This window comes from Canariomyces notabilis, assembly GCF_033297395.1.
Source record: "Canariomyces notabilis strain CBS 508.74 unplaced genomic scaffold N656scaffold_1, whole genome shotgun sequence".
Classification (NCBI taxonomy): Eukaryota; Fungi; Ascomycota; class Sordariomycetes; order Sordariales; family Chaetomiaceae; genus Canariomyces; species Canariomyces notabilis.
The window spans coordinates 795,137-815,020 of record NW_027041823.1 but is presented as its reverse complement, the minus strand read 5'-3'; the positions used below and the strand labels follow the sequence as shown (position 1 = coordinate 815,020).

General features: G+C 53.6%; 6 protein-coding genes across 6 annotated transcripts; 4 read left to right on the top strand and 2 right to left on the bottom strand.

Moving 5' to 3' along the window:
• The first annotated feature begins 910 nt into the window (after positions 1 to 910).
• On the top strand, positions 911 to 2,188 carry N656DRAFT_21526 (uncharacterized protein). The gene has a single exon (XM_064808915.1). The coding sequence runs from the start codon at positions 1,180 to 1,182 to the stop codon at positions 1,882 to 1,884; it is 705 nt and encodes a 234-aa protein (XP_064674771.1). The 5' UTR covers positions 911 to 1,179; the 3' UTR covers positions 1,885 to 2,188.
• A 2,551-nt stretch (positions 2,189 to 4,739) lies between these two features.
• Positions 4,740 to 7,925, bottom strand: N656DRAFT_698621 (uncharacterized protein; the record flags this gene model as incomplete). The annotated part of the gene is made up of 1 exon (XM_064810724.1): positions 4,740 to 7,925. The coding sequence occupies one exon, from the start codon at positions 7,923 to 7,925 to the stop codon at positions 4,740 to 4,742; it is 3,186 nt and encodes a 1,061-aa protein (XP_064674770.1).
• Positions 7,926 to 9,520: 1,595 nt separating this feature from the next.
• Positions 9,521 to 9,867, top strand: N656DRAFT_773267 (uncharacterized protein). Its single transcript, XM_064814027.1, has one exon. The coding sequence runs from the start codon at positions 9,583 to 9,585 to the stop codon at positions 9,772 to 9,774; it is 192 nt and encodes a 63-aa protein (XP_064674769.1). The 5' UTR covers positions 9,521 to 9,582; the 3' UTR covers positions 9,775 to 9,867.
• A 169-nt stretch (positions 9,868 to 10,036) lies between these two features.
• N656DRAFT_773266 (uncharacterized protein) lies at positions 10,037 to 10,892 on the top strand. Its single transcript, XM_064814026.1, has one exon. It carries the CDS (start codon positions 10,160 to 10,162, stop codon positions 10,634 to 10,636), a length of 477 nt encoding a protein of 158 aa, XP_064674768.1. The 5' UTR covers positions 10,037 to 10,159; the 3' UTR covers positions 10,637 to 10,892.
• A 2,050-nt stretch (positions 10,893 to 12,942) lies between these two features.
• On the bottom strand, positions 12,943 to 14,373 carry N656DRAFT_20837 (uncharacterized protein). Its single transcript, XM_064808897.1, has 4 exons — positions 14,254 to 14,373; positions 14,123 to 14,187; positions 13,602 to 14,067; positions 12,943 to 13,529 (listed from the first exon to the last, which is right to left on the bottom strand). Exons 1-4 carry the CDS (start codon positions 14,256 to 14,258, stop codon positions 13,220 to 13,222), a joined length of 846 nt encoding a protein of 281 aa, XP_064674767.1. The 5' UTR covers positions 14,259 to 14,373; the 3' UTR covers positions 12,943 to 13,219.
• Positions 14,374 to 17,793: 3,420 nt separating this feature from the next.
• On the top strand, positions 17,794 to 17,963 carry N656DRAFT_773263 (uncharacterized protein; the record flags this gene model as incomplete). Its single annotated transcript, XM_064814025.1, has 1 exon — positions 17,794 to 17,963. A coding segment is annotated over one exon (153 nt), but the record flags the coding sequence as incomplete, so codon positions are not given.
• Positions 17,964 to 19,884: the final 1,921 nt, after the last annotated feature.

Sequence of the window (19,884 nt, the reverse complement as noted above, 5' to 3'; positions counted from 1 at the left end):
AAACATCACACTACCGTATATACAGTGGTTGCAGTAGTAAGAGACATAACGTCTCCCTGCAGTGAGCGTCCGCGGATCAGCGGCGGCAATCAAAAATGGGAAATTCCCGCCTGAAGGGCGTTGGGCCCAGAGCTGAGACGCCTTGGGTTGTGTTGGCTTCATTGCTGCTGTGGACGTAACGCACCCTCGTTTACTCGCCTAGCAATTCGCCAAGTTGGATTCGGAAGGCCTTGGTCAAATTTGTTATCTCGAGTGTGCATATTACATGCCGGATTGGATGCCCGTTCTGTGCTGGGCCCGGGCCAGTCCTCCAAACCTGAGGGGTGTAACCGACACACAGTCGGGTGTTTGTTTGCTCTCGAGAAAGCCAGTGTCTGCCGTCATTAACGCTGCCCATAATCATAAGGACAGACCTAGCCAGACCCGACCCCCGGCCTTGCCAATGATTCCATAGGCTGCGCGGTCTGGAATGGAAAACCAAGCGCTGTATCCGTATCCGTACCCCATACTCCGTATATAGGCTACTTTAGGAATGGGAAGCCGCAAGGAATCGCTGCTTCCGGGGGACTTTGGCCGTCCATTTCCGCCTGCCTGCCTGCCTGCCTGCCTGTCTGCCCGCCTGCACCTCACTGTTGCCATCATGCTGTGTTCATCGCCTCCGTCTCTGTGAGAACCGTGGGACGCGGGCGGTGGAAGCTGCTTGCTGAGACGGCGCCACAAAGAAACTTTTGAAAAAGGCAACAATACCTGGCAGCAGGTCTTGTGCAGGGGACTTGTCTGGATAATTACCTGGCCTAGTGTGGATTCTAGACCGGTGCCACGTCCAGTCCAATTGTCCACGCTTGCCGGTCTTCACTGGGAGTTCCGCTCTGTCGTTGGTTTGACTTTGAGAGAATTGCACACTGCCAGTTTGTTTCCTACATAACTATTTCATTTCTATTATTTTTCGGCTACAGTAGTCGGAATGCCCATTCTTCCTGATTTGATGAAAATGGCTCCGATCATCATGCGGCTTTCGATTTCTGCCACAAGAGGCACACACACACCACACCAAGCAGGTCTCGGGCAGCTTGGGGTATCACGACCACAGTCTTAAAGCAGCAGCTGCGAGGTTGTTGTCTCAGTGCAGGCCCGTAGTAATCCTGCTTCTGCCCGGCAAGGTCTCGTATAACGGAACGCATGGCCCTTCTTGTCAGCAAAATGCGAGGATGCTCCAGATCCCCTCTCTGCTCACGTCGGCCAGCTCGATTTTCCGACATTGCCGTGTCCTCTGTATCTGGGCTCTGGCTGATACGGCGGTCGAACATCCCCCATCCATGCCAGGGATGCGGTGTCAGCCCCCGGCGAATTTATTGCAGCGACGTGTCGGGACCTCTATTGCAGTCAATCCATGACAAATCCGCGAGAAGATGCGGGGCAATGTCATCAATCGTTGATGCTGATCAGCCCTTCACTGGTGCGCAGGCGAAGGCGTTTAAAGTTTTGAACCTGCCTTTTGCCAGCTGGAAAATGCATCTGAACGAGCCGTCGTCTTCCGGCCGATCAAGCCGAGTTGCGGATCTCGCGGAGAGAGATCAGGTCCCATGGGTCCGCCATGCTGCGTACTGTGTGGTATGCCCTGATATCCGCACCATGGGACAAGTACTGTACATACATAAGGTACCTTACGCGAGGTATTCCCGGTGCAAACCTGCGTGCTTGCGCCCAACGATGGTGGTGGTCAGTATCAAATATGGAAGTCCCCTTGCTTTCGGATCGCAACGCTCGCCAACACAACGAGTTTCGATGTTTTCCAACAACGAAGTGGAAATCTGTCCGACTGTCGACAATGGACCAACTGCCCGCTATTCCCAGCCCGTTCAACTACACGTAGTGGGGACCTGACCCTGTCCATCGAACCTCTATCCATTGGCTGCTGGAGGACCTGGACGGAGGCTACTCTCCTGATTCGCTCCAGACAATCTAGATCCTTGGCGCGGATCACTTACCCCTGCTCCAAATGATGAAATAGCTGCTTATCAGCAAGCACAAAGTCCGACCATCGGTGACGATGACGACCAAGAACTGTCTTTGTAGAACTCTTTTGCGGAGGCCCGGATGGAGGTAAGTACGCAGAAAAGGACCGCGGAATCAACGAGTGCACAGATCAAAAGATCTGTTGGGGCTGCCCGGCAGCAATCAAGTTGATTTGCGCAGTGATGCGGAGATGGTTGGGTCCAGGGCTACGGTGCAAGGCACCTCGATGGCGGGCTCTAGACTCTAGTGTATTGTATGTATGTACATTTGACTACAAGTTGAGGTTTGTTGCATGGGAAGGAGGAACCAGGGAACAACTGTATTTATTGGAGGTCACTGCGGGCACTGGGCTTGGCTTCTTCATCCTCCTCAACCCTCCAACTTCTACACTCAATACATCCATTCTTTGGGTGCTTTCTTCAGGTTGGAGTCTACCCGACGTTGCCATGTTTCCAGTGATGGATGTCCCAGCTTATTCATGTAACATACCCCTCTTGAGCCCCTCTCTCTGATTTAATAACGGGCCTGGAACAACGTCCAGTCAGCAGTCCCTGCAAGCTCCCCAAACTGGACAGAACGAGTGAACAAAGCTGAGGCGAGGTACGAATAACTGATGGTGCCATGGCTGCCGACGCGAACCTAATCGACAGAATGAGCCAATTATTGCCTGCTGGCTGCCGCCTGCACCTTGTCTCTGCCATGGCCCATGGCCGTGAGGCTTTCCTTACCTAGCTAGTCCCCTAGTGTAGCACGAGTCACTTCCTGGACGCCCTGTTGGAGCCAAGTGGTCAAATAGTTATGTACGTATGTACAGTACTGACCTACATCTTTCTAGTATTTGTCTGATTTCCTTTTCCGGTTTCCGAGCACGGCATTATTGCTCCCAGGGCACACGGCATTCTGCTGAACCGAGAGCGACCACTTTGGCTGGGCGGATTTATGGAATGACTTTGCTGCAGGTTTTCAGGCTTAAACGTAGACCCAACCAAACCGAAACGTACCGTTCTGGGGCAACTCGGGCCTGCTTGGGCGGACAGTGGCATGTTATGTACTAATTGTACATACATACATTCAGCCATTCGACCACCCAAATGCTGCTGGCCGGCTATATATTTCCATGTAGCGCGCTCAGCACCTCGGCCCTTGGAGAGCGAGCCTTTCCATCTCTCTTCGCCACCCCCCGACACTTGTCCACCGCAACCTTGCAGCAAATAGCGTATCGCCGCACCAAAGAAAGCAACGCCAGGGGTTGCAGTGCGCAACGTTATATGGGGCCACTTTCCTCGGCCGCCTTCTCTCTCCTCCCTCCTCTTGAGACCTCTCTCTGAGCCAACTCCAACGAGCCATCACAAAGACGCAACTGGTCCCCTGTCAAATCCTGCATCACTCTCTCCTGGGCCGGCTTGGTGATTAAATAGCAAGCGAGTAAGGGGAGCCATATCCAGAAGTTGTGTTGGTCTTGCTGGCTATTCAGGTTTCCAGGAATGTGCTAGCAACCAACCAACGAGCATTCATGCAGCACACGCCGTCTCATTTCCTGACTTTCCCATTCTGGCTCCGGACATCCGGGTCTGCGGCGACAAGCGGGGCGCTCCCAGGGCCCGCCGGGACCGGCGGCTAGACCCCGGAACGGGCTTACCCCCCCTTCCCCTAACTCCCTCGGTAATATCACGAATGTAATGCACGCCGACTGCCTGCGTACATAACTGCACCATACATGGCCGAGTGCAGCCTGCAGTGACACTGTGGTCCAACTGCGAAATCACCACCCATACTGCGTGGTTCTAGCTGCTCTGAACTTCCCTGCTTAACTGTATGTACAGACGTATTCTAGGCAGGTATGCCATCGTCTTGGCTGTGCGCAAGCCGCTCACTCCGAACCCTGCGGGGAGACGGCCATTGCGCCGAGGCACTCCCTTCTCTGAGAAACGGCCGGACTAGCTCCCTGGCTCGCGGGCGTACTCAAATATCGCGTCCTGTTCCCCATTCCCAGACTTGCTTTCGGTAGGTTCTGCCTTGAAGTCTGGTTTCCTATCCGTAACGGACTCCACCGATGCCGGCAGCGCCAACAAGAGCGGGGGCAACGTGTTGAACGGCGGGAGCTTCAAGGTGATGGAATCACTGGGGACCGTGACTAGATGTGGCTCTGACCCTATCAACCTATGCTCTTCCAAGCCTTGTCTTCAACGGCCCGACTAGCTTGGAACCGCATTTGATCCAGGTCTTCGACGTGAGGAAGAGAGCTGTCATTGCGGACACTGAATGCCTCTACTGCTATTGGTTCAATCTGATTTGGTTGCCAAAAGCTGTGTTACATGATTACTATGTAACAGGTCTGCTACGGAGTATATACTAGTACTCTTCCAGCGGGTTCTGATGACTCAACGTAAAGTAATCGTTCCCTAGAACTCATCGGCCGTGGTTCGTCAACTGTGTGCCTCTTTTCCAGAATCTCAGAATTACTCCTCTTAACACCTCAGCGGAGAAAACTAGTTGCTGTATCATTAACCTCTCATCCGAGGTAACCATGTCCCTGGTGGTTTACATCCTCTAAACCCCTCAACAACCACCCGGTGTCATGATCACTCCCAAGTATGACCCCTCCCGGCCATTGTCATGGTCTTCTAGTGCGAACCTCCCCAAGCCGTGGACCTATTCGCGCCTGCCAACTTTCCCAAGCAAGCAGAACACTCAGACCCGTACGCAGGGAAGGTCCCGCGTAATCACTTCTTCAGTTTATACTTCCCGCCCACAACCTCCATTTGGTCCGCGGCGACCTTCTCTCCGAGAAACTCTTGCAGCTCCTCGTTGCTCCATTGAAACCCATCCGCAACCGACATCTTCAACATCATGGCCATTTGTCCGAGCGACATGACCGGACTGGCGTTGGTCAGCATGCCTTGGATGTAGCGCCAATACATCTCGCGGCGCTCGCGCTCCTTGGCGCTTATACTCGCTCCTCCGCCACCCACTCCGCTGCTGCCGCCCGCGTTTATGTTGGCAAGGGCTGCTTCTCCCCCGGCTTCTGTCCCGGCTGCTGACACGGGACCATCAGCCGGGTTATTGGTAGGGACAGAGGGGCTATTGGCGGCCGCGGCCGTCTCAGCGACAGTGTAGTAGTATTGGTGCTGGCTGCCGGCTACTGCACGGTGCTGAAGGAGGACGCCCCTGCTGACCCAGAAGCGAAGGGCGGCGGTTATGAGGTCGTCATCCATCTGGAGCTCTCCATAGAGTTCCTCCACTGTTTTCCGCACTGGCCCGGCGCCGCCCTCATCCTCCTGAAAAGCGTAAATAACGGTTGCTTCGACCGGGGTGCAGTCGACAGTGACCGTCCTGTCGGTCAGCTCCAGCTCCACCCGCGCCTGGCCGAGGTGGTTCAGCCAGGTGAGTTTTCTTCCGGACTTGAGATCCTCGTAGCCCTTTTCGTACAGCTTCTGCTGCTCGACGATCACCTGCGGCAGGAGGAAATGCTCCCGCTCTAAACCAGGCCAAAACAGCCGTGAAAGGATTCTTGCGTGATATTCGAGATCGCCGCCCTCCTCCTCCTTAGCCGTAACAATGGTTTCCAGCATCTCCGAGCTGAGCACTTGCCTTGTTTGCCCGGTACTCCTCGCCCTCCATATCGCAGTGTCCAACCTCCGGGAATCCTGCACGTCCTTAATCATTACGTCACAATTCTGCAGCGCCGCCTCACCAAACCGCCGCTTGAGCAGCTCGAGAACGCGCAGTTCCTGGTCGAAGCTCGCGGGCTCCCCGAGGAGCCGCTCGGCAACCACGGCCGAGAACTCTTTGATGAAGACATCCTGGCTTCCAAGCGCCGAGATGAGCGTACCGATGACGTCCTCACTCCTTGGCCGCTTGTAGTTTGCGCCAGCATCAACCGGGTCCGGCACCCAATTCATGTCGTTCCAGTCGAGGTCTTCGTCAGCGGTGAGAGCGGCGGTGTTGTGGCGGGTTTGGGAAGGGTCATTCAGCAGCATAGCGAGCTCAACCAGCTTGGTTATGCGCGGCGGTACAGCGCCGGTCTCACGGCTTGCACTGTGGTTGAGATCGCCTTGAGCTGAATCCAACTTGTCACCTTCCCCATCCCTCCGTGCCTTCTCATTCTGTAGCCTCCAGGCCTCCTTTACCTTCCTCGCGTTTCTCACTTCCTCGTGGCTTGCGAGAAGCCCCGAGACAACGACGCGCACCGCATCCTCGCGCTGGCAGAGGTAGAGTTGCAGGCTCGGCTCGACATGGCTTAGCAAGACTTTGCTGTGGTCGAGGGCGTGAAGTGTACGGATGATGGAGATATATGTCTGAAGGATCTCGAGGGTGCTACAGCCAGGGTGGAGCAGTCTTCTCTGCAGAGTACGCGAGAAGCTGTCTGTCAGGTGTCTCCGGCGAGCCGCTGTGGTGACGCTGGCGCGCAAGTCTTCAAGCGCAGGCCGTGAGGCGGGCCATGCCAGAGCAATGTCAAACAGCTCATCGATTCGTAGAGCCGCCAGACGGCCTAGGGCAATGGATTGGAATGTCTTGAGGTCACCGAGTGACACCGGCAAGGCGCCGTGAGGGTCGGGCGAGATGCAGGCCAGAACCTGAAAGCTCAGTTGCGCAAAGTGATTCTCAACCCAGTCATTTAGGGAGCGAATACACGGTGATGAAGCAGACAATGGCGTAGTCCCCGATATTGTATCCATGGCGGCGGAGAAGGAACGAGTGTCGGGCACCGACCAGACGCCGGCGTAGGCCCCGGTTACGAATTCGGACATCATGGCATCCATAACCTCGGCGAAGAGCACATGGAACCGCTCTCCGGCAAGGCCTACGTTGTGCAATTGTTGAACAAGCTCGAGGAGCCGTTCCCTGGCGGCCACTACCCTCAGATCGTCATGCCCCGGTGGGGCGGGTCGAGCGGTTTGTGCCTTGCCTACCGAAGGTTCTCTTAAAGACGGAATGCCCAAGACAGTCCCCGCAAGGCAGACAAGAACAGCTTTTACAGATCTCATCAAGCCCTCAGACGCCGAGTTGCTAACAAGAGCGTGGATGTCCCGGCGGAAGCGAGTATTGAGCAGCTCAGCATCCTTGACAGCCTGCGGTGAGCCATCGGACAGACGGCTAAATCCCGACAATAACTCGTCGAGGCCGTAGATATAGAGCCGCAAGGCAGCCTCGAGCGTCCGTATACTGCTCATAACGGTCACCATGTGCTTTTCATAGGAATTGCCCCTCCTTCCGGTCTGCCAGCTGCTGTCGTCCCCCCCAACGGCGTCATCGACGCAGCCGGCCAAAAGGGGGACCACATGCTGGGCAAAGTGCGATCGCACTTGGCGGAGGTGCCAAGCCACGATGTCCCTGGTCTGGGTGACACCGGGCAGCAAGGTGCTAGCATTGATGACGAGGGCAAAGGCATCGAGGAATTCGCTTGAAGGTTCCAGTCGTCTAGATCCTTGCTGCGACTCAGCGGCCAGATTGCCGAACGAGTCATCGGCAGTGGCAGAAGAAGGCAAGGCGATATGGGCGGTTACAACGTGCCATGCGCGGTCATAGGCTTCCTGGTCGTTTGCCGCCGTCGTTGGCAAAGAGGGAAGAGGTGGCTGTGCAGCCATCTGCAGTGATTGCTCAGGAGTAGAATGTCGCGAAGAAGACGTCGTGGTGGGGTGATAGACATCAGGGCGCTCGCCCATGGGCGGGAGGGTGTGTCCACGGCCATGGCGCGTATGCCGTCGTTGCTGCTTCGAAGACAGCAACGGGTCATCGAACAGTGACCCTGTGTGGCCGCCAAATGACTGGTTGGCACCAGTGGAACTGTTGGCTGTTGTTACCTGAAGGCTGGTGATCTGGGAGATATCGATATCAGTCTGGAAGACTGACTGGAAGACGCGGCGTCGGTGAGTCCTCCTCCACCGGGGCCCAACAACAGCGGACATGGCTACCTAAGGCAGTTATCTGCAGTCCCCGCTGACACGGCGCGTACTTGATTAAGGTGCTGACGGAGCTGTGGCCGCTCCTGGCTGCGAGGAGAACACTGGAACCTGGAAATCTTCCAGGAGCCAATCTCTACACTTGCCCCCACTCTTTCCTGCGCGAGTCAACGGGCGGTGTCGAGTTAAGCGCGTAGAGCTGCACGCCGAGAAGGGATCACTTCCATAGTTCTGTTCACCTCGCTCTCTCTTCCCTTCCCCCCCTTTGCGGGAAAGCAACCGACAGAAGGATCGAAACACAACACCCTTAGATCCAGGGCTTTGGATTCTGGGGCAGTAGGAGTGCGGGGTTGGCTCCTTCTGCAATGCTTAACTCTTCCTTGGCAGGGGATGCTCTGCTCCTTTCCGGTCGACTTGGCCAATCCAATGTACCGTATCCTGTTTCCGTAGATCAAAACCTTGCGATGCCGTCTTCAGTCGGGTATGTCGCGGTCAGCCGTCAGACAGCGCGGTGTGGCGGTAGTGCTACTTAGTGCCGGTGGCTAGGTGAGTGCTGACGGGCCAAAAAAACGGGTGAGATCGCCTCGAGAACTGCAGTTTCGATAGGCCAGCCTCGCAGTCGCTCGACCGACGTACTAAGCGCCTCAAGATCGTGGTGGCACCCGTGGGAACGGCCAATGAGAGTCAAATTACCGACCTTCTTTGAGTCGTTGAATGTGCATCGAATCGCGCTTGTCTGCGCAGCGACCCAATGGGTATCAACAAACGTTGAGGTGGGGTAGTATTGTGTAAGTAGCAACCTCGATATGGGTGCTCGCTCTCAATCCAAGATTGACCTTAGCCGCGCCAAGCTGCCAAGCAGATGCACGTATAATTGCATAGACTAAGGTTATCTATCCGTAGCATGCATATCCGTGGAGGACGAAGACCCTGAAGGTACTTTGTAATGTTACTGTATTATTGTATGTATCTTTAGTAACAAGCCAGCCCCGAGTGAACCTTATAGAGGGTACTTTGTAATCGGTTTGGCCCCCACGACCACAGAGTCAAGCTAACGGATGAGGACCGTTACGGAGTATTGCTGGTACATTAGGTACTGTACCTATTGATACAGTAACGTCCCTTCGTCCACATCTAAATTCGGTGGCGCGTTAATGTATAGCGTTATGAGAAAAGAATTGCATTCCCTTGATTATTCGTAGATGCATATCGCTGTCATATCCGCTGCTTATAAGGTACTACTACACCAGGTGCGAGGCGCGCTCGAAATGAGATGGGTGCACTAGGTACCTTACTCTGCAATCAGCGCGAATCTCACGTCGATGAATGATGTGCCCCCTTGGCGGCTACAACTGCCTAGTCGAGTTATTCGTAATATAGTAAACTACCAGCCTCAACTCGAGCTTCAACTTCCTCCCATCGCCTCTTTCTTAGACTTACGACTGAGATCCGGTCTGCAACAGTGTTTTTACCACGATGGTCTGTCGGTCCCTTGATGTTTACACACATGGGACAAGATATCTCGTTAACTGCATTTCATTGTCTCCCCAGAGCTGCATCGCTCCGTATTCCCCGGCTGAAATTCACCGCCTTTGACTACACTGGTGTATTGTATGTATGTACAAGTACACTGAATACGGTATGTAAGATACCTTACTTGCACATGCTTGACCGTACAAAACCCCAAATTCCAAATGATGTGAGAGCGTCCGTGCCGTCTAGACCCCACTCCACTACAGCGCCACCAAGAACCCCAGTTGTTGATCCGCAAGCCAGCGGCCATGCTCCACGAGTTTTTCTCCAACAGGGCAGGTGTGAGGAAACGAGGTGTTTAGCCAACCGTACGGGCACCTAGGTCGGCGACAATGTCGGGATCCGTCCCTATCGATGAGATCGCATCTTTGGTGGATCACCGGCAGTATTGCCTCCAGGTTCTAGCCCTGAGCCTTGCAAAGCATTTGGAATAGGAGGCTTCGGGTACACCTGCACCGATGCCGAGCCCGAGAATGTATAGAACTGCACTGTCGCCGACGAGCGGTTACATTCCCAATTCATGTGCCATACTCATCAATGTTGAGCTACAGTGTAACGTTTAACGTTGTGCTACCTAATTCGACGTCCCTTTGTGGCGTCGAGCTTCTAGAAACGCGATTCTATGAATCTGCTGGTTTCAAATCTAGCCTGAAACGAGACAGCTCACTGAGACTCTACAATCTTGATTCACGCCTGTGCCGCTCACCATGGGCCAAATTATCCAGACTTTGGCGCCCGTTTCCAGAGCCCTTATAAGACGATGTCTGATTTGTGTCCAAATGTGTAGGATACGTGTGCGTTCAGTAGGAAATGGATTGGGGCTAGCTAACATTAGACACGACAGGCAAGCCCTTGCCGACTGGGGGCCGTTTCTTGCTGCCTGGTCCGGCCCTGCCCCGCCTGCCTTGTCGGCCCTTGTTGCCGCGTTTCTCCACATCGTGGAAATCGGAACAGTTCACGATTTCCATCCCCTGCTCGTTCCCGTAGCGCCTTGTTCCGTCCCGCCACCGCTGTGCTGGTCCGACATCGTCGATGACCTCCGGCTCCGAGGGCGAGGCGGCGCCGGAGAACTTTCGGGTTGGAGCGGAATCAAAATAGGAACACACGACACCAATGGTACACCCTCGCATCGCTGCGTTCTAAACCCACACAACACCGGAAATGTGAACTTTGTGGAAAGTTGAGATCAAACACTCTCTATCACATAGACTAACAAGAACGATCTCGTCCTCTTGTGGAGAAAATCTGAGTTGCGAACCAGGATGGCGGCCGCCGGATTCTACGCGGAGAAGACTGTCACGGTATGGCCCCCAACCGTGACATCTTAATGGCCTGATGCTCGAGAGATCGTCCAATCATCGAGCTGCGTTCAGCAACCGAGATACCGGTGCTTGGGAAAGAACATCGGCCCTGCATGGCTGCATCGAACCAAGGCAGGGCGAAGTCCAGGTGCGCTGTTAATTAGGAGGGCGTAGATGCAGTACCATTTTAAGTAGGGTTTCCGCTCATGGTGGGTTTCCGCTCATTAGCGATCACTAGCCACTGAATTGTGGCTTACAGGGGGCTTTGTGGCTGTCTTGAGCGGAAACCCACCATGAGCGGAAACCCTACTTAAAATGGTAAAGACCAGCTGCTATGTGAATATCTTAGTACACATTACAGCGCTAACGCTCACCGTAAGGTAACCAGGTTCGAATACTGTGCATAACCTCAAGGGTTACAGAGGTACTCTATCGGGGAATTAGGATTCTTCCCACTCCATTCGATTGGCAGCGGTAGTTGATGTCGATGCGGTAGTTAAAAGTTGCCTTAGCTTGCGTTCAGAACCGCGTCTAATAGGCGCATAGTTACGGATATCTCCCTTCAAAGTATTTACCAGTACGATCCACACTGATGCCCGGCCGAATCATTTCTAGGGCAGCCGCCCCGAGAAACCGCTAAAACCCGGTTAGATGTTCGACTTTCGTCGCCTTGGAAACCTCAGCTTACAAGATGCCCGGGGAACGACCAAGCGGGCCGGAGCTGTTGACCTGATCTGCGTGACATGGCTGCTCGAGTGAAGTAGGGTCTAGATTCCATGCTAGCAGGCTATCCGGAATACGGATCGTGTTGAGGGTGTTCGCCGAAAGAGCGCGTTCTCAGTCAAAATTTCATATTGGGGGCCAAAAGCTGTGCCGCACGGGAGTTCAGTGTGGTCGCCGAGTCGTGGAATCCGGCTATTGGAACACTGACGAGATGCGTAGCGCATGACTCCTTGTGCCCCAATGCAATCTCCCATCACCAACTCCCACAGGTGTGTCTCATTGCGGTTGGCGGTCTGGCCCTTGATTACGAGTCGTCTGCGGGCGATATCACCACACGGCGTGTGACGGACTCTCCGCCCATCCCGCCGTGGCCTTGAGACTGGTTCGGTGGTTCGGAGATATCGGCAACCCCAGTAGGCCGGTTCGGCGACAGGCCAGGGAGATTTCTTGGGCGCACTTGCCGGTACATGTATCGTGAGGTATCTGTATGTTCCATGCAGAAACACACTTGGTATCCAATATAGTGTTCAGTTCTTGCTGCCGAGTCTCTGGTTCCCAGTGAGTCCCTGAGCAAGGCAATCATGTTTCCCTTTGGACTCTTCATGCTTCGGCAGCCGGCTCTGCTTGACGTCGGGCTGCCAACGCCTTGACCTGCCGGTCTTGCATCAGCTAGGACGGGCCTACCTGTGCTATCTGGATTGTGGTTGGTCTGGGATCACCCTCATTGGAGCTATGTAACTGTGCAAGGGAACGTACTCTGTATATAGAGGGTAAACCGTCATTTTCGATGGCCGGGAGTGTTGAAGGTACGGTAGGTTCCATGTTGTTGTTGGGATTATCCCCCTAGGTAAGGTACCCATCCTTCCAATCCTTCACATAGGTAGTGCGACTTCCCAACCCGTTGGCCACTGCCAGTTAAGCCACGGAAAGGACGACAAGCTTTCTGAAAAGCCACTACTACACGTGAAGGAGCGGGAAGGAGCCGACTAGGCTCCCCGTTCTTTCTTCAGTCAATGCACCGTTGCAGCAGAACCTACCACACTCAGGCCCCAGTGCCTAAGGCACGTTACCTACAGTATTCTGAAGTACACTCAGGAGTTTATTCAATTGGATACCCCTACCAGACCTGTCTTGCTTCTCACCCCTGCTTGAATGCAACGAAAAGGCTTGGACAAGGGGTGCAGAGATGATGGGGCATGGTTGGCAGGTTCGGTACGTGTGCGTAAACATACCTACTGACAGTATGCTTCTTGAAGATTCAGGGGTATACCTCGAAGATGAATGGCCTACCACTTGAGGTAGATGTGCCTGTAGTAAAACAAGAACCAAAAATTGTCCCTTTCTGTCCGTATCCTCAGTATTCCTATCATGAACCTCATGATGGATGACAGGAACTGAAAATAAAATCCCCAAATCCACATTGTGCCAGGCTATCGCCCATACATGATAACCCTTTATTCCTTTGCAGCCCGTTGTTGACCTTCCTTTTATCTAATGGTATCCAGGTCTCACCCCTTCCAGGTCGGGCCCGGGGACGCGAGGCCCAACAGTCTCAATATCCTCCCATGACAAGATTTGTACAATGCTCGAATGAGAAGGCGGCCAGTGGAGGCAAAATAACGTAGAAATGCCATGAAATATGCCAAGTACCCTAGCCTCGTGTAAACTCCAGAGGTCGATAGCCGCGAAAATGCATCACCCTGATACTGATATATCGGTCCGTCCTTTGGTGGCAGTTCCTGTTTAACTGCTGTTCTTCTTCTTGCATTTATCGTGCAACAGGTGTCCGTTTCTCGCAGTCGTCCTAGTAAACTCTGCTCCGCAGTTGGGACAAGTCGCTTTTGCCGCTTGCCCAGACTTCTCACGTTGGTGGCGGAGCAGGTTGCTGAAAGTGGAAAACTGGCGGCCATTGCATCCGTGCTCCCAACACTGTGGTTTCGGCCGGCTGTGTATTACCCTCACTTGTCCGGTTGTGTCCTGCGGCTCTCCCGTTCCCATGACCGACGGCACCTGATACATGCCCAGGTTTGGGTCTGCCACAACTGGTCTATTTCTGATGTCGTGCGTTAGCTATTCAGCACAGGATTTGATGAGTTCTCGCGGCAGCGTGCGAATGAATACTTACCCATAGTGAGCTGGCAGACTCGGGTTGGTTGTTGGAGGGTAGCCGTAGTCTGCCATGTAAGGCTGTTGCGGATAGGGGCTGGTGAACATGTTTTGTTGACTGTGGTCTGGCAATGGAGGCGAATAAGGTGGTAGGTATTGCGGTGAGGGTTCGGCTAGAAGGGATATCTGCGTCGGCGCTGATGTGTAGACCGGCATACTGGGAGCGCTTGTCGTCAAATCCGCTAACGTGACGGGTGGCGAGTATGTTGAGGAGGCGCTGTCCGTCCTTCGGCCCCGGGCTTGCAGCTTGGAACTGTGCCGGGCTTGGTCTCGTTGCCGTTTCAGTTCCCGCTGTTCCGGAGTGAGCGTGCTCCTTGGCGGACTCGCTGTGACTGATCGTGATCCGCTAGGGGGTGTGAGGCTGGCATCCGACCCATAATGGCTGAGGTCTGGCGGCATGAGTCCGCTTCCAGATTCAAGCACTACTTTCAAATGAGCATGGAATCCTACGGAACGGAAAGGTGCTAAGGAGTGTCATACCTTGCCATGAGAAGGACGGTCTGGTGCCCATGCTGAACCCGGGGTCGTACGGAACGGCAACAGCGCTGCTCTGGGTTCAGTAACTGGCGCTCTATGAGCCAGTGGGAGGGGAGATGGATAAAGCAGCATACCTCATACTTTCCGGCTCAACTAAAACCAGCGGAGACGGTGACGGTGACGCTCCCGGCTGGTTGGATGCGAGTTCCAGTTGGAGGAGCGGTACGTCTCGTGTTTGTTGTGCTTCGGGCTCTAACCAGTGCGCGTTCGGGGCGGCTTCCGGCGACGGAGGTCGAAGCGAGTGTTGGGATTGCGAGACCAGGGTAGGCAGAAGCGGCCCAGGTGAGGCGGACAACCTCGGGCTCAAGTATGCGGGCGAAGATGGTCCCCGTGTGGATGGGGCCCTCCTGCTGGTATAAGACGCTGTCTCGAAGGATTGAGTCTCGGCGGGATGCAGGCTGTGGAGTAATTCTCCTGGTGTTGTTACCACGCCGCTGCCAGGGCTTGACCTGAGTCTGCGTGAGCAAGTTTCGTCTAATACTTGGTCCGAATACCACGAGGCCATCTCTGGGGGAGACATGGCACATAGATAGGATGATTGTGAAAGACCGGACTGGTACATACTTTGGCCGTGAAGGACGTCCTGCGGCAGTTGATGGCAAAGGCTCTTCACCCGGATTATATGGGATGAAGAAAAGACGTCGGCGACGGAGCTTCGCGGCCGACTAGACCAGGTAGCAAGATTTCGATGAGGCCGGGAATCTATCTTTGGGCGCAACCTTGAATCTCGAAATGGCCTCAGCCTCGATAGGTCCAAGTCTAGAGAGGAGCCGGGAGAGCTAGTAGCTTATAACTTGAGAGGCAGCATCTGCCCACTGCACCGTGGGTTCGTTGAGCAGAACAAGACAAGGGACATGCATGTCAGGATACAGGGGGTGGGGTGGGCTTAGACGAGACCAACACACAACACCCCTCTCCCATCCGGCCCCCCCCCCGCCCAGTCTAGTCTCTCTTCCCCTCCCCTCGCCTCCGGCGGAAGAACGGCGGGTGGAGAGAAGGCCAGGATGGCTTGGCTTTGTCAATGGCCCTACCGGGGAGAACTGGGCCACTTGGGCACTGAAGATTAACGTTAACGCTAGATATGTGCGAAAGCGTATTGTCGGGTGGCCCTGGTGCTCTCGTTTTCTGTTTCCCTTGGACCTGGTCCATGTTCAGCGGCCAATTTAGGCCTCGCCCTTGTAGCAGAAGGAGCAAGAGCGAAGACGGCGAAGCGGCTAGGGGCGAAACGGCCATGGTTTGTTTATTAGGCTCCAGCATTTCTCTGGATGGCTGTGCCACGCTGTGTTGTTCACAGTGCCTTGTTCAAAACAATGACCGCCTGGCAAAATTCACTGCAAGAAGCGGTAGTAATTGTTGGCTTTTATGGAACAGGGTGCGACCTGTCCCACGGTTGCCGCACAACCTAACGCTCGATCTTGCTGCCAGAAAAAAATCCTCGCCGGCGCCAGGCTGCTCGCTCTGCGCGGCTGGCGTTTGTTCCCGCCATTGACCTTTCGTCGACCATACCTAGATACAAGACCTCCCTCGGGCTCGAATTCTATAGTTGGTTAGAGTTAGTTAGCTAGTAACAGCCTAATAACAGTACCAAGGTACAGTACAGACACATACTGTAAATCGTAACGGCACCTGACGCCAGTCAAATACAGATCTAGTGTAGCCGGGATTCGGGGAGTGGAATAACGGGGCAGGATTCACAAATGGCAGGGGACACTGCCCAAATGGAGATTGACAAGAGAACCTCTTTGGCCCCAGACAAAGTCTCTGGTAGGTAACGCAGTACGAAGTAAATATGGTGTTGGATCCTTTCAGCTCGCTCCCAAAGTCAATTATCTGTTGATATAAGTTGTCTTGCCCGCCGTTAGCTGGCCCACGCTGTGTGTCAAACCGGTGGTTGGAAGTGGGAAGCAACAATGTATCCATAAGCTGGCAGCAACATACACCTAGGGTGAAATCGCTGGGAGAAAAGCTATGGTCGAAGGATCCGAAACCCTGTCTTCCGGTGGACAGTGCACGTTTAAATCGATGCCTAAACCTCGATTAACTTATGGTTATTGCCGCCTCAGGCTGCAAAACCACCGTGGTGCTCGGAGTTAAGCACAGAGACAAGCACTGCGGTCCAGTCTCAGCACTCAGGCAGGCAGGCGTGGGATAACTTAGCGGCAGTGCTGTTTCGTCCTCTATACCTATACTTGACATACCGGTATCTGCATGGATGTATTTCGTCCCTTTGGGTTTGCAACTGTCTTCGTTACATCTTCACAATCGGAGGGAATTCGCGGGAAAATCGATTGCTGCCGTTACATTGTTACGGTTATCAGCATTGAATCTCAGATACCTTATTACACTACGAAACGTTAACCTTAACGTGACTCGATAAGAGCATGGGCTGCCAAAACCCAATCCACGCCATTGGTCGTTTCGCGTCAAACCTGGTCAGCGCGTTGCTTCGATCCATGTTCTGGAAGCCAAGACCCCGCTGCCAGGGCCTGGCGCAGTGTGCCAGACCCTGCGCGTGTGCGGCACCTCCTCCGTTAGGTCTCACCAACCAGTCCCCGAGTGAAACCCTCCCCGCTGACCATGCTCCGACGTCACAGCAGCAACGACCCGTGGACTTATGTTGTCTTTACTGTGGTATGCAAAGGGACCAATCCGCCTGGCGCCGGGGAAACGCGGCGACTAGGTGAAGTCACGGGACCGTGAAGGCGTTTTCCCAGCACTGCGGGCAGCTTGGCGGAAAGTGCCAAGGGGTGTAAATGCGGGATTGGCATTTTCTTTATCTTATCGAAATAGGGTATAATCACATACGCATCTACCTTAGTTGGGCTCGCGAAGAGCAACCTCGATCCAGTCTATTTCGTATGCGAGTGTACTGTGTATTGTCTCCCGTCCTTTCTTGCCTGCCGTAGCGTTAGCAGTCGAAGCCCTTGTCCATTAAAACCTGGACTGTATTGTACATTACATGAATAGAATCAGGTAACGTTATCTAGTGCCCGGAGTAGTGTACAGATAGGTGCACGTGGAAACGGTTGGGGGCCAAACATTTCTCCATCTGTCTCTCTGTATTTGTACGTGGGCATTGATGGTTCCCGGCAACCTTACGAAGTATTCATTCTCTAGTCGCATAGGATGATTTAATCACCTACGTACTGTACTGTACACTGTACTGTACACGTGTAGTCGGGCATCTCATGCTACATATCTAGAATTATACGTACCTGAAAGTGCCTTATTTACAGGGTCCAAGGAATCTCTTGCAGTTGCCAAATCACGCTGGCAAGGCGAATCTCCAGCAAATATGTATATGCATGTACGAATAACTTCCCGGTATTTAGCCCACCTTCGCTTGCTAAGTCGATCTCTAGTGTATCCGTAAGTTCATTACTAATTAGTAAACATAGAGTAGATACTAGGAGGTAACATACCAACAGCAATTGGCTGCAGCTTTTTCGACCGGGGCCAGCTCCGGCGCAACTTCCCGCCAATGCTTCACGGTCTATCGACCGATTAGCCGATGCTATGGGCTTGATAAGAATTCCCTACCCTCTCAGTTCGAGACTACCGCATATACTCACTCGTTAGGAAGAAACGCTAGAATCGGCGCTACTGCAGACACTCCTCCAACCGTTCAACGACAGCCAACCAAAGTACGCCTTGACCCACTTTTTATCGCGTTTGTCGAATTGAAACTGAGAGAGGACCTGGGAGCCAGAGAGAGCTTGGCAGAGCAGTCGCGCAGAATCCAGATGTCGCTAGCTATAACAGGCTAGCGTTTCTTCCTAAGGAGTGAGTATATGCGGTACCTTACCTTACCTACATACAATTCAATGCTGGTTCGTTCGTTAGCGCAGAACTCCCGACAGGGGCCCTAGACCCAAATTCAGAAAAGATCTCTCTCAACACTGAAAAAAGCTAAATCAACGCAAGAAAATAGAGCATCTAGTAAAACTCTAAACGGCCGTTTCATTCCAGTCCTACTTGCACAGAAAAAGTGGCCGTTTTGGTGTTAAAATTCGAGTTTTTGCGTTGACCCTTGCCTTCAAGTCAGGCGCTACCGAACAAACCAGGGGGGCATTGTAATCCCTCAACAATGTATGGTCAGCTAACTGCATTCAGCCAGTGCGGTCTTGGTAGAGCACAGATACCTGGAGCAGCTGGAGGTTCACTAGGGATTACCTTGGACGGACTAATCGCTATATGTAGTGTATGTAATGCAGCACTTTTGTACAATACACTAAGATACTAAACTCAGCGAGGCGTGCGCGGGAGACGCCACAGCTGATTAGTCGTTTTGTATCCTGCTGCCTAATGGCAATTACACTACTCCGTATTCCGTACCTTCACTTCATACGCGCTCTCCATCCACGTCACTCATTGGAAAGCAGATCTCGGAAATCAGACTCTGCGGTGCGAGTCGGAGGGCGCAAAGAACCAATCTCAAGATTGTGGCGGGGGACTCTTCACCTCCGAGCCCTCCGTGCACTGAACATACAAAGGTTGGCTGTCTGGTTGTTGTCAGGGATCGACACGTGGACTTACTCGCATTCGGGTTATGTAACTGTACTGAATGTAAGGTAATTATTGTACTCCGTACTCACTGTCTGTTATCCGTACACTTTACAAAGCAGCGCATCGCCAATACCAGAATATGTCCCTTGGGCCCCCAGGCAATTCTTTTGGTAAGATTCGCCTGCCCTCGACGGTTGTCACGGGTTGGTTATATTCCACTTGTCTCCTCCCGAGTGTCTATGTCCCCCGACCACAGAATCCGTGACAGACGGGCTAGCCGCAAAGCGGTTACGGTGTGCGCCGTCGCGTCACTCGCCATGCGAGAGAGCGGCTAACCGGTCCAATTGAGCAACGTCGAGAAAGATTCCAAAGCACATTTGCTGTCGGATCACAGCATACATTGCTGCATAGCCGCCGAGAGCGCATGGCTATTGACCGATTATTATCACGATGCTTGAGAATTAAGCGCGTGTTACGGAGTTACACTTGCGTGATTACCTACGCGCTGTATGTGGATACTGTACTGTATGTACAAACTCCTCCCGTCCGATATTACAGTAGTAGACGGTCGGATCTAAGGTACTGGGGAGACATCGTGGGATTTTCACGTCCTGAGGCAGCAAAACATCACCCCACTCGGCAAAGTCCCTGGTTCGCACTAGCCTTGCCGACGGTCCCGCTGCCAAGGTCCAGGGTATGGTTGCAGTGGGGGCCAAAGTGGCTTGCCGAAAGCGGTTATGTTGGGTACTTCCTGGCGCGTCTGTGCGGTAAGTCAAGATTGTTCCGATTGGGTTTGAGCCTCTTGTATGTCCCCGGGTCCCCGGCCTGGGAACTCAGGTAAAGCTGGCCGTACGTCCGTACCTTGTATGTACAGAGTAGTGAGTCCTTTGCACTACACTACACTACAAAGGTATGGTTTGGCAACCTTTACACTAGACAGGCGAAGGGCCAATGATGCCGTAGTCGCCAATCACACGCGGGTGGTCAAGACGTTCTCATTTTCAAGGCGAATCGTGCCATGAGCGCCATTTCTCCGCACGCTCTGTGCCGCATGTATGCAGCAGCACAAGATGCAGAGACTGACGACTCGAAGAGACCGCTTTACCCCCAGTTCCTGGCAGACATCCTTTCTCTTGCATGTTTCCCATCCACAACGCTGCTGCACCGGCGCCCTTGCTGCGTGCAAGTAAATAATCAAA

Bases quoted from the DNA above. Each gene is read 5' to 3' on its own strand.
- N656DRAFT_20837 (XM_064808897.1), bottom strand. The intron at 14,068-14,122 runs GTATGACACTCC...CTCATTTGAAAG, and splicing joins ACCGTCCTTCTCATGGCAAG to TAGTGCTTGAATCTGGAAGC. The intron at 13,530-13,601 runs GTAAGTATTCAT...GCACGACATCAG, and splicing joins AGTCTGCCAGCTCACTATGG to AAATAGACCAGTTGTGGCAG.
- N656DRAFT_773267 (XM_064814027.1), top strand. From the start codon at position 9,583: ATGCTTGACCGTACAAAACCCCAAATTCCAAATGATGTGAGAGCGTCC.
- N656DRAFT_773266 (XM_064814026.1), top strand. From the start codon at position 10,160: ATGGGCCAAATTATCCAGACTTTGGCGCCCGTTTCCAGAGCCCTTATA.
- N656DRAFT_21526 (XM_064808915.1), top strand. From the start codon at position 1,180: ATGGCCCTTCTTGTCAGCAAAATGCGAGGATGCTCCAGATCCCCTCTC.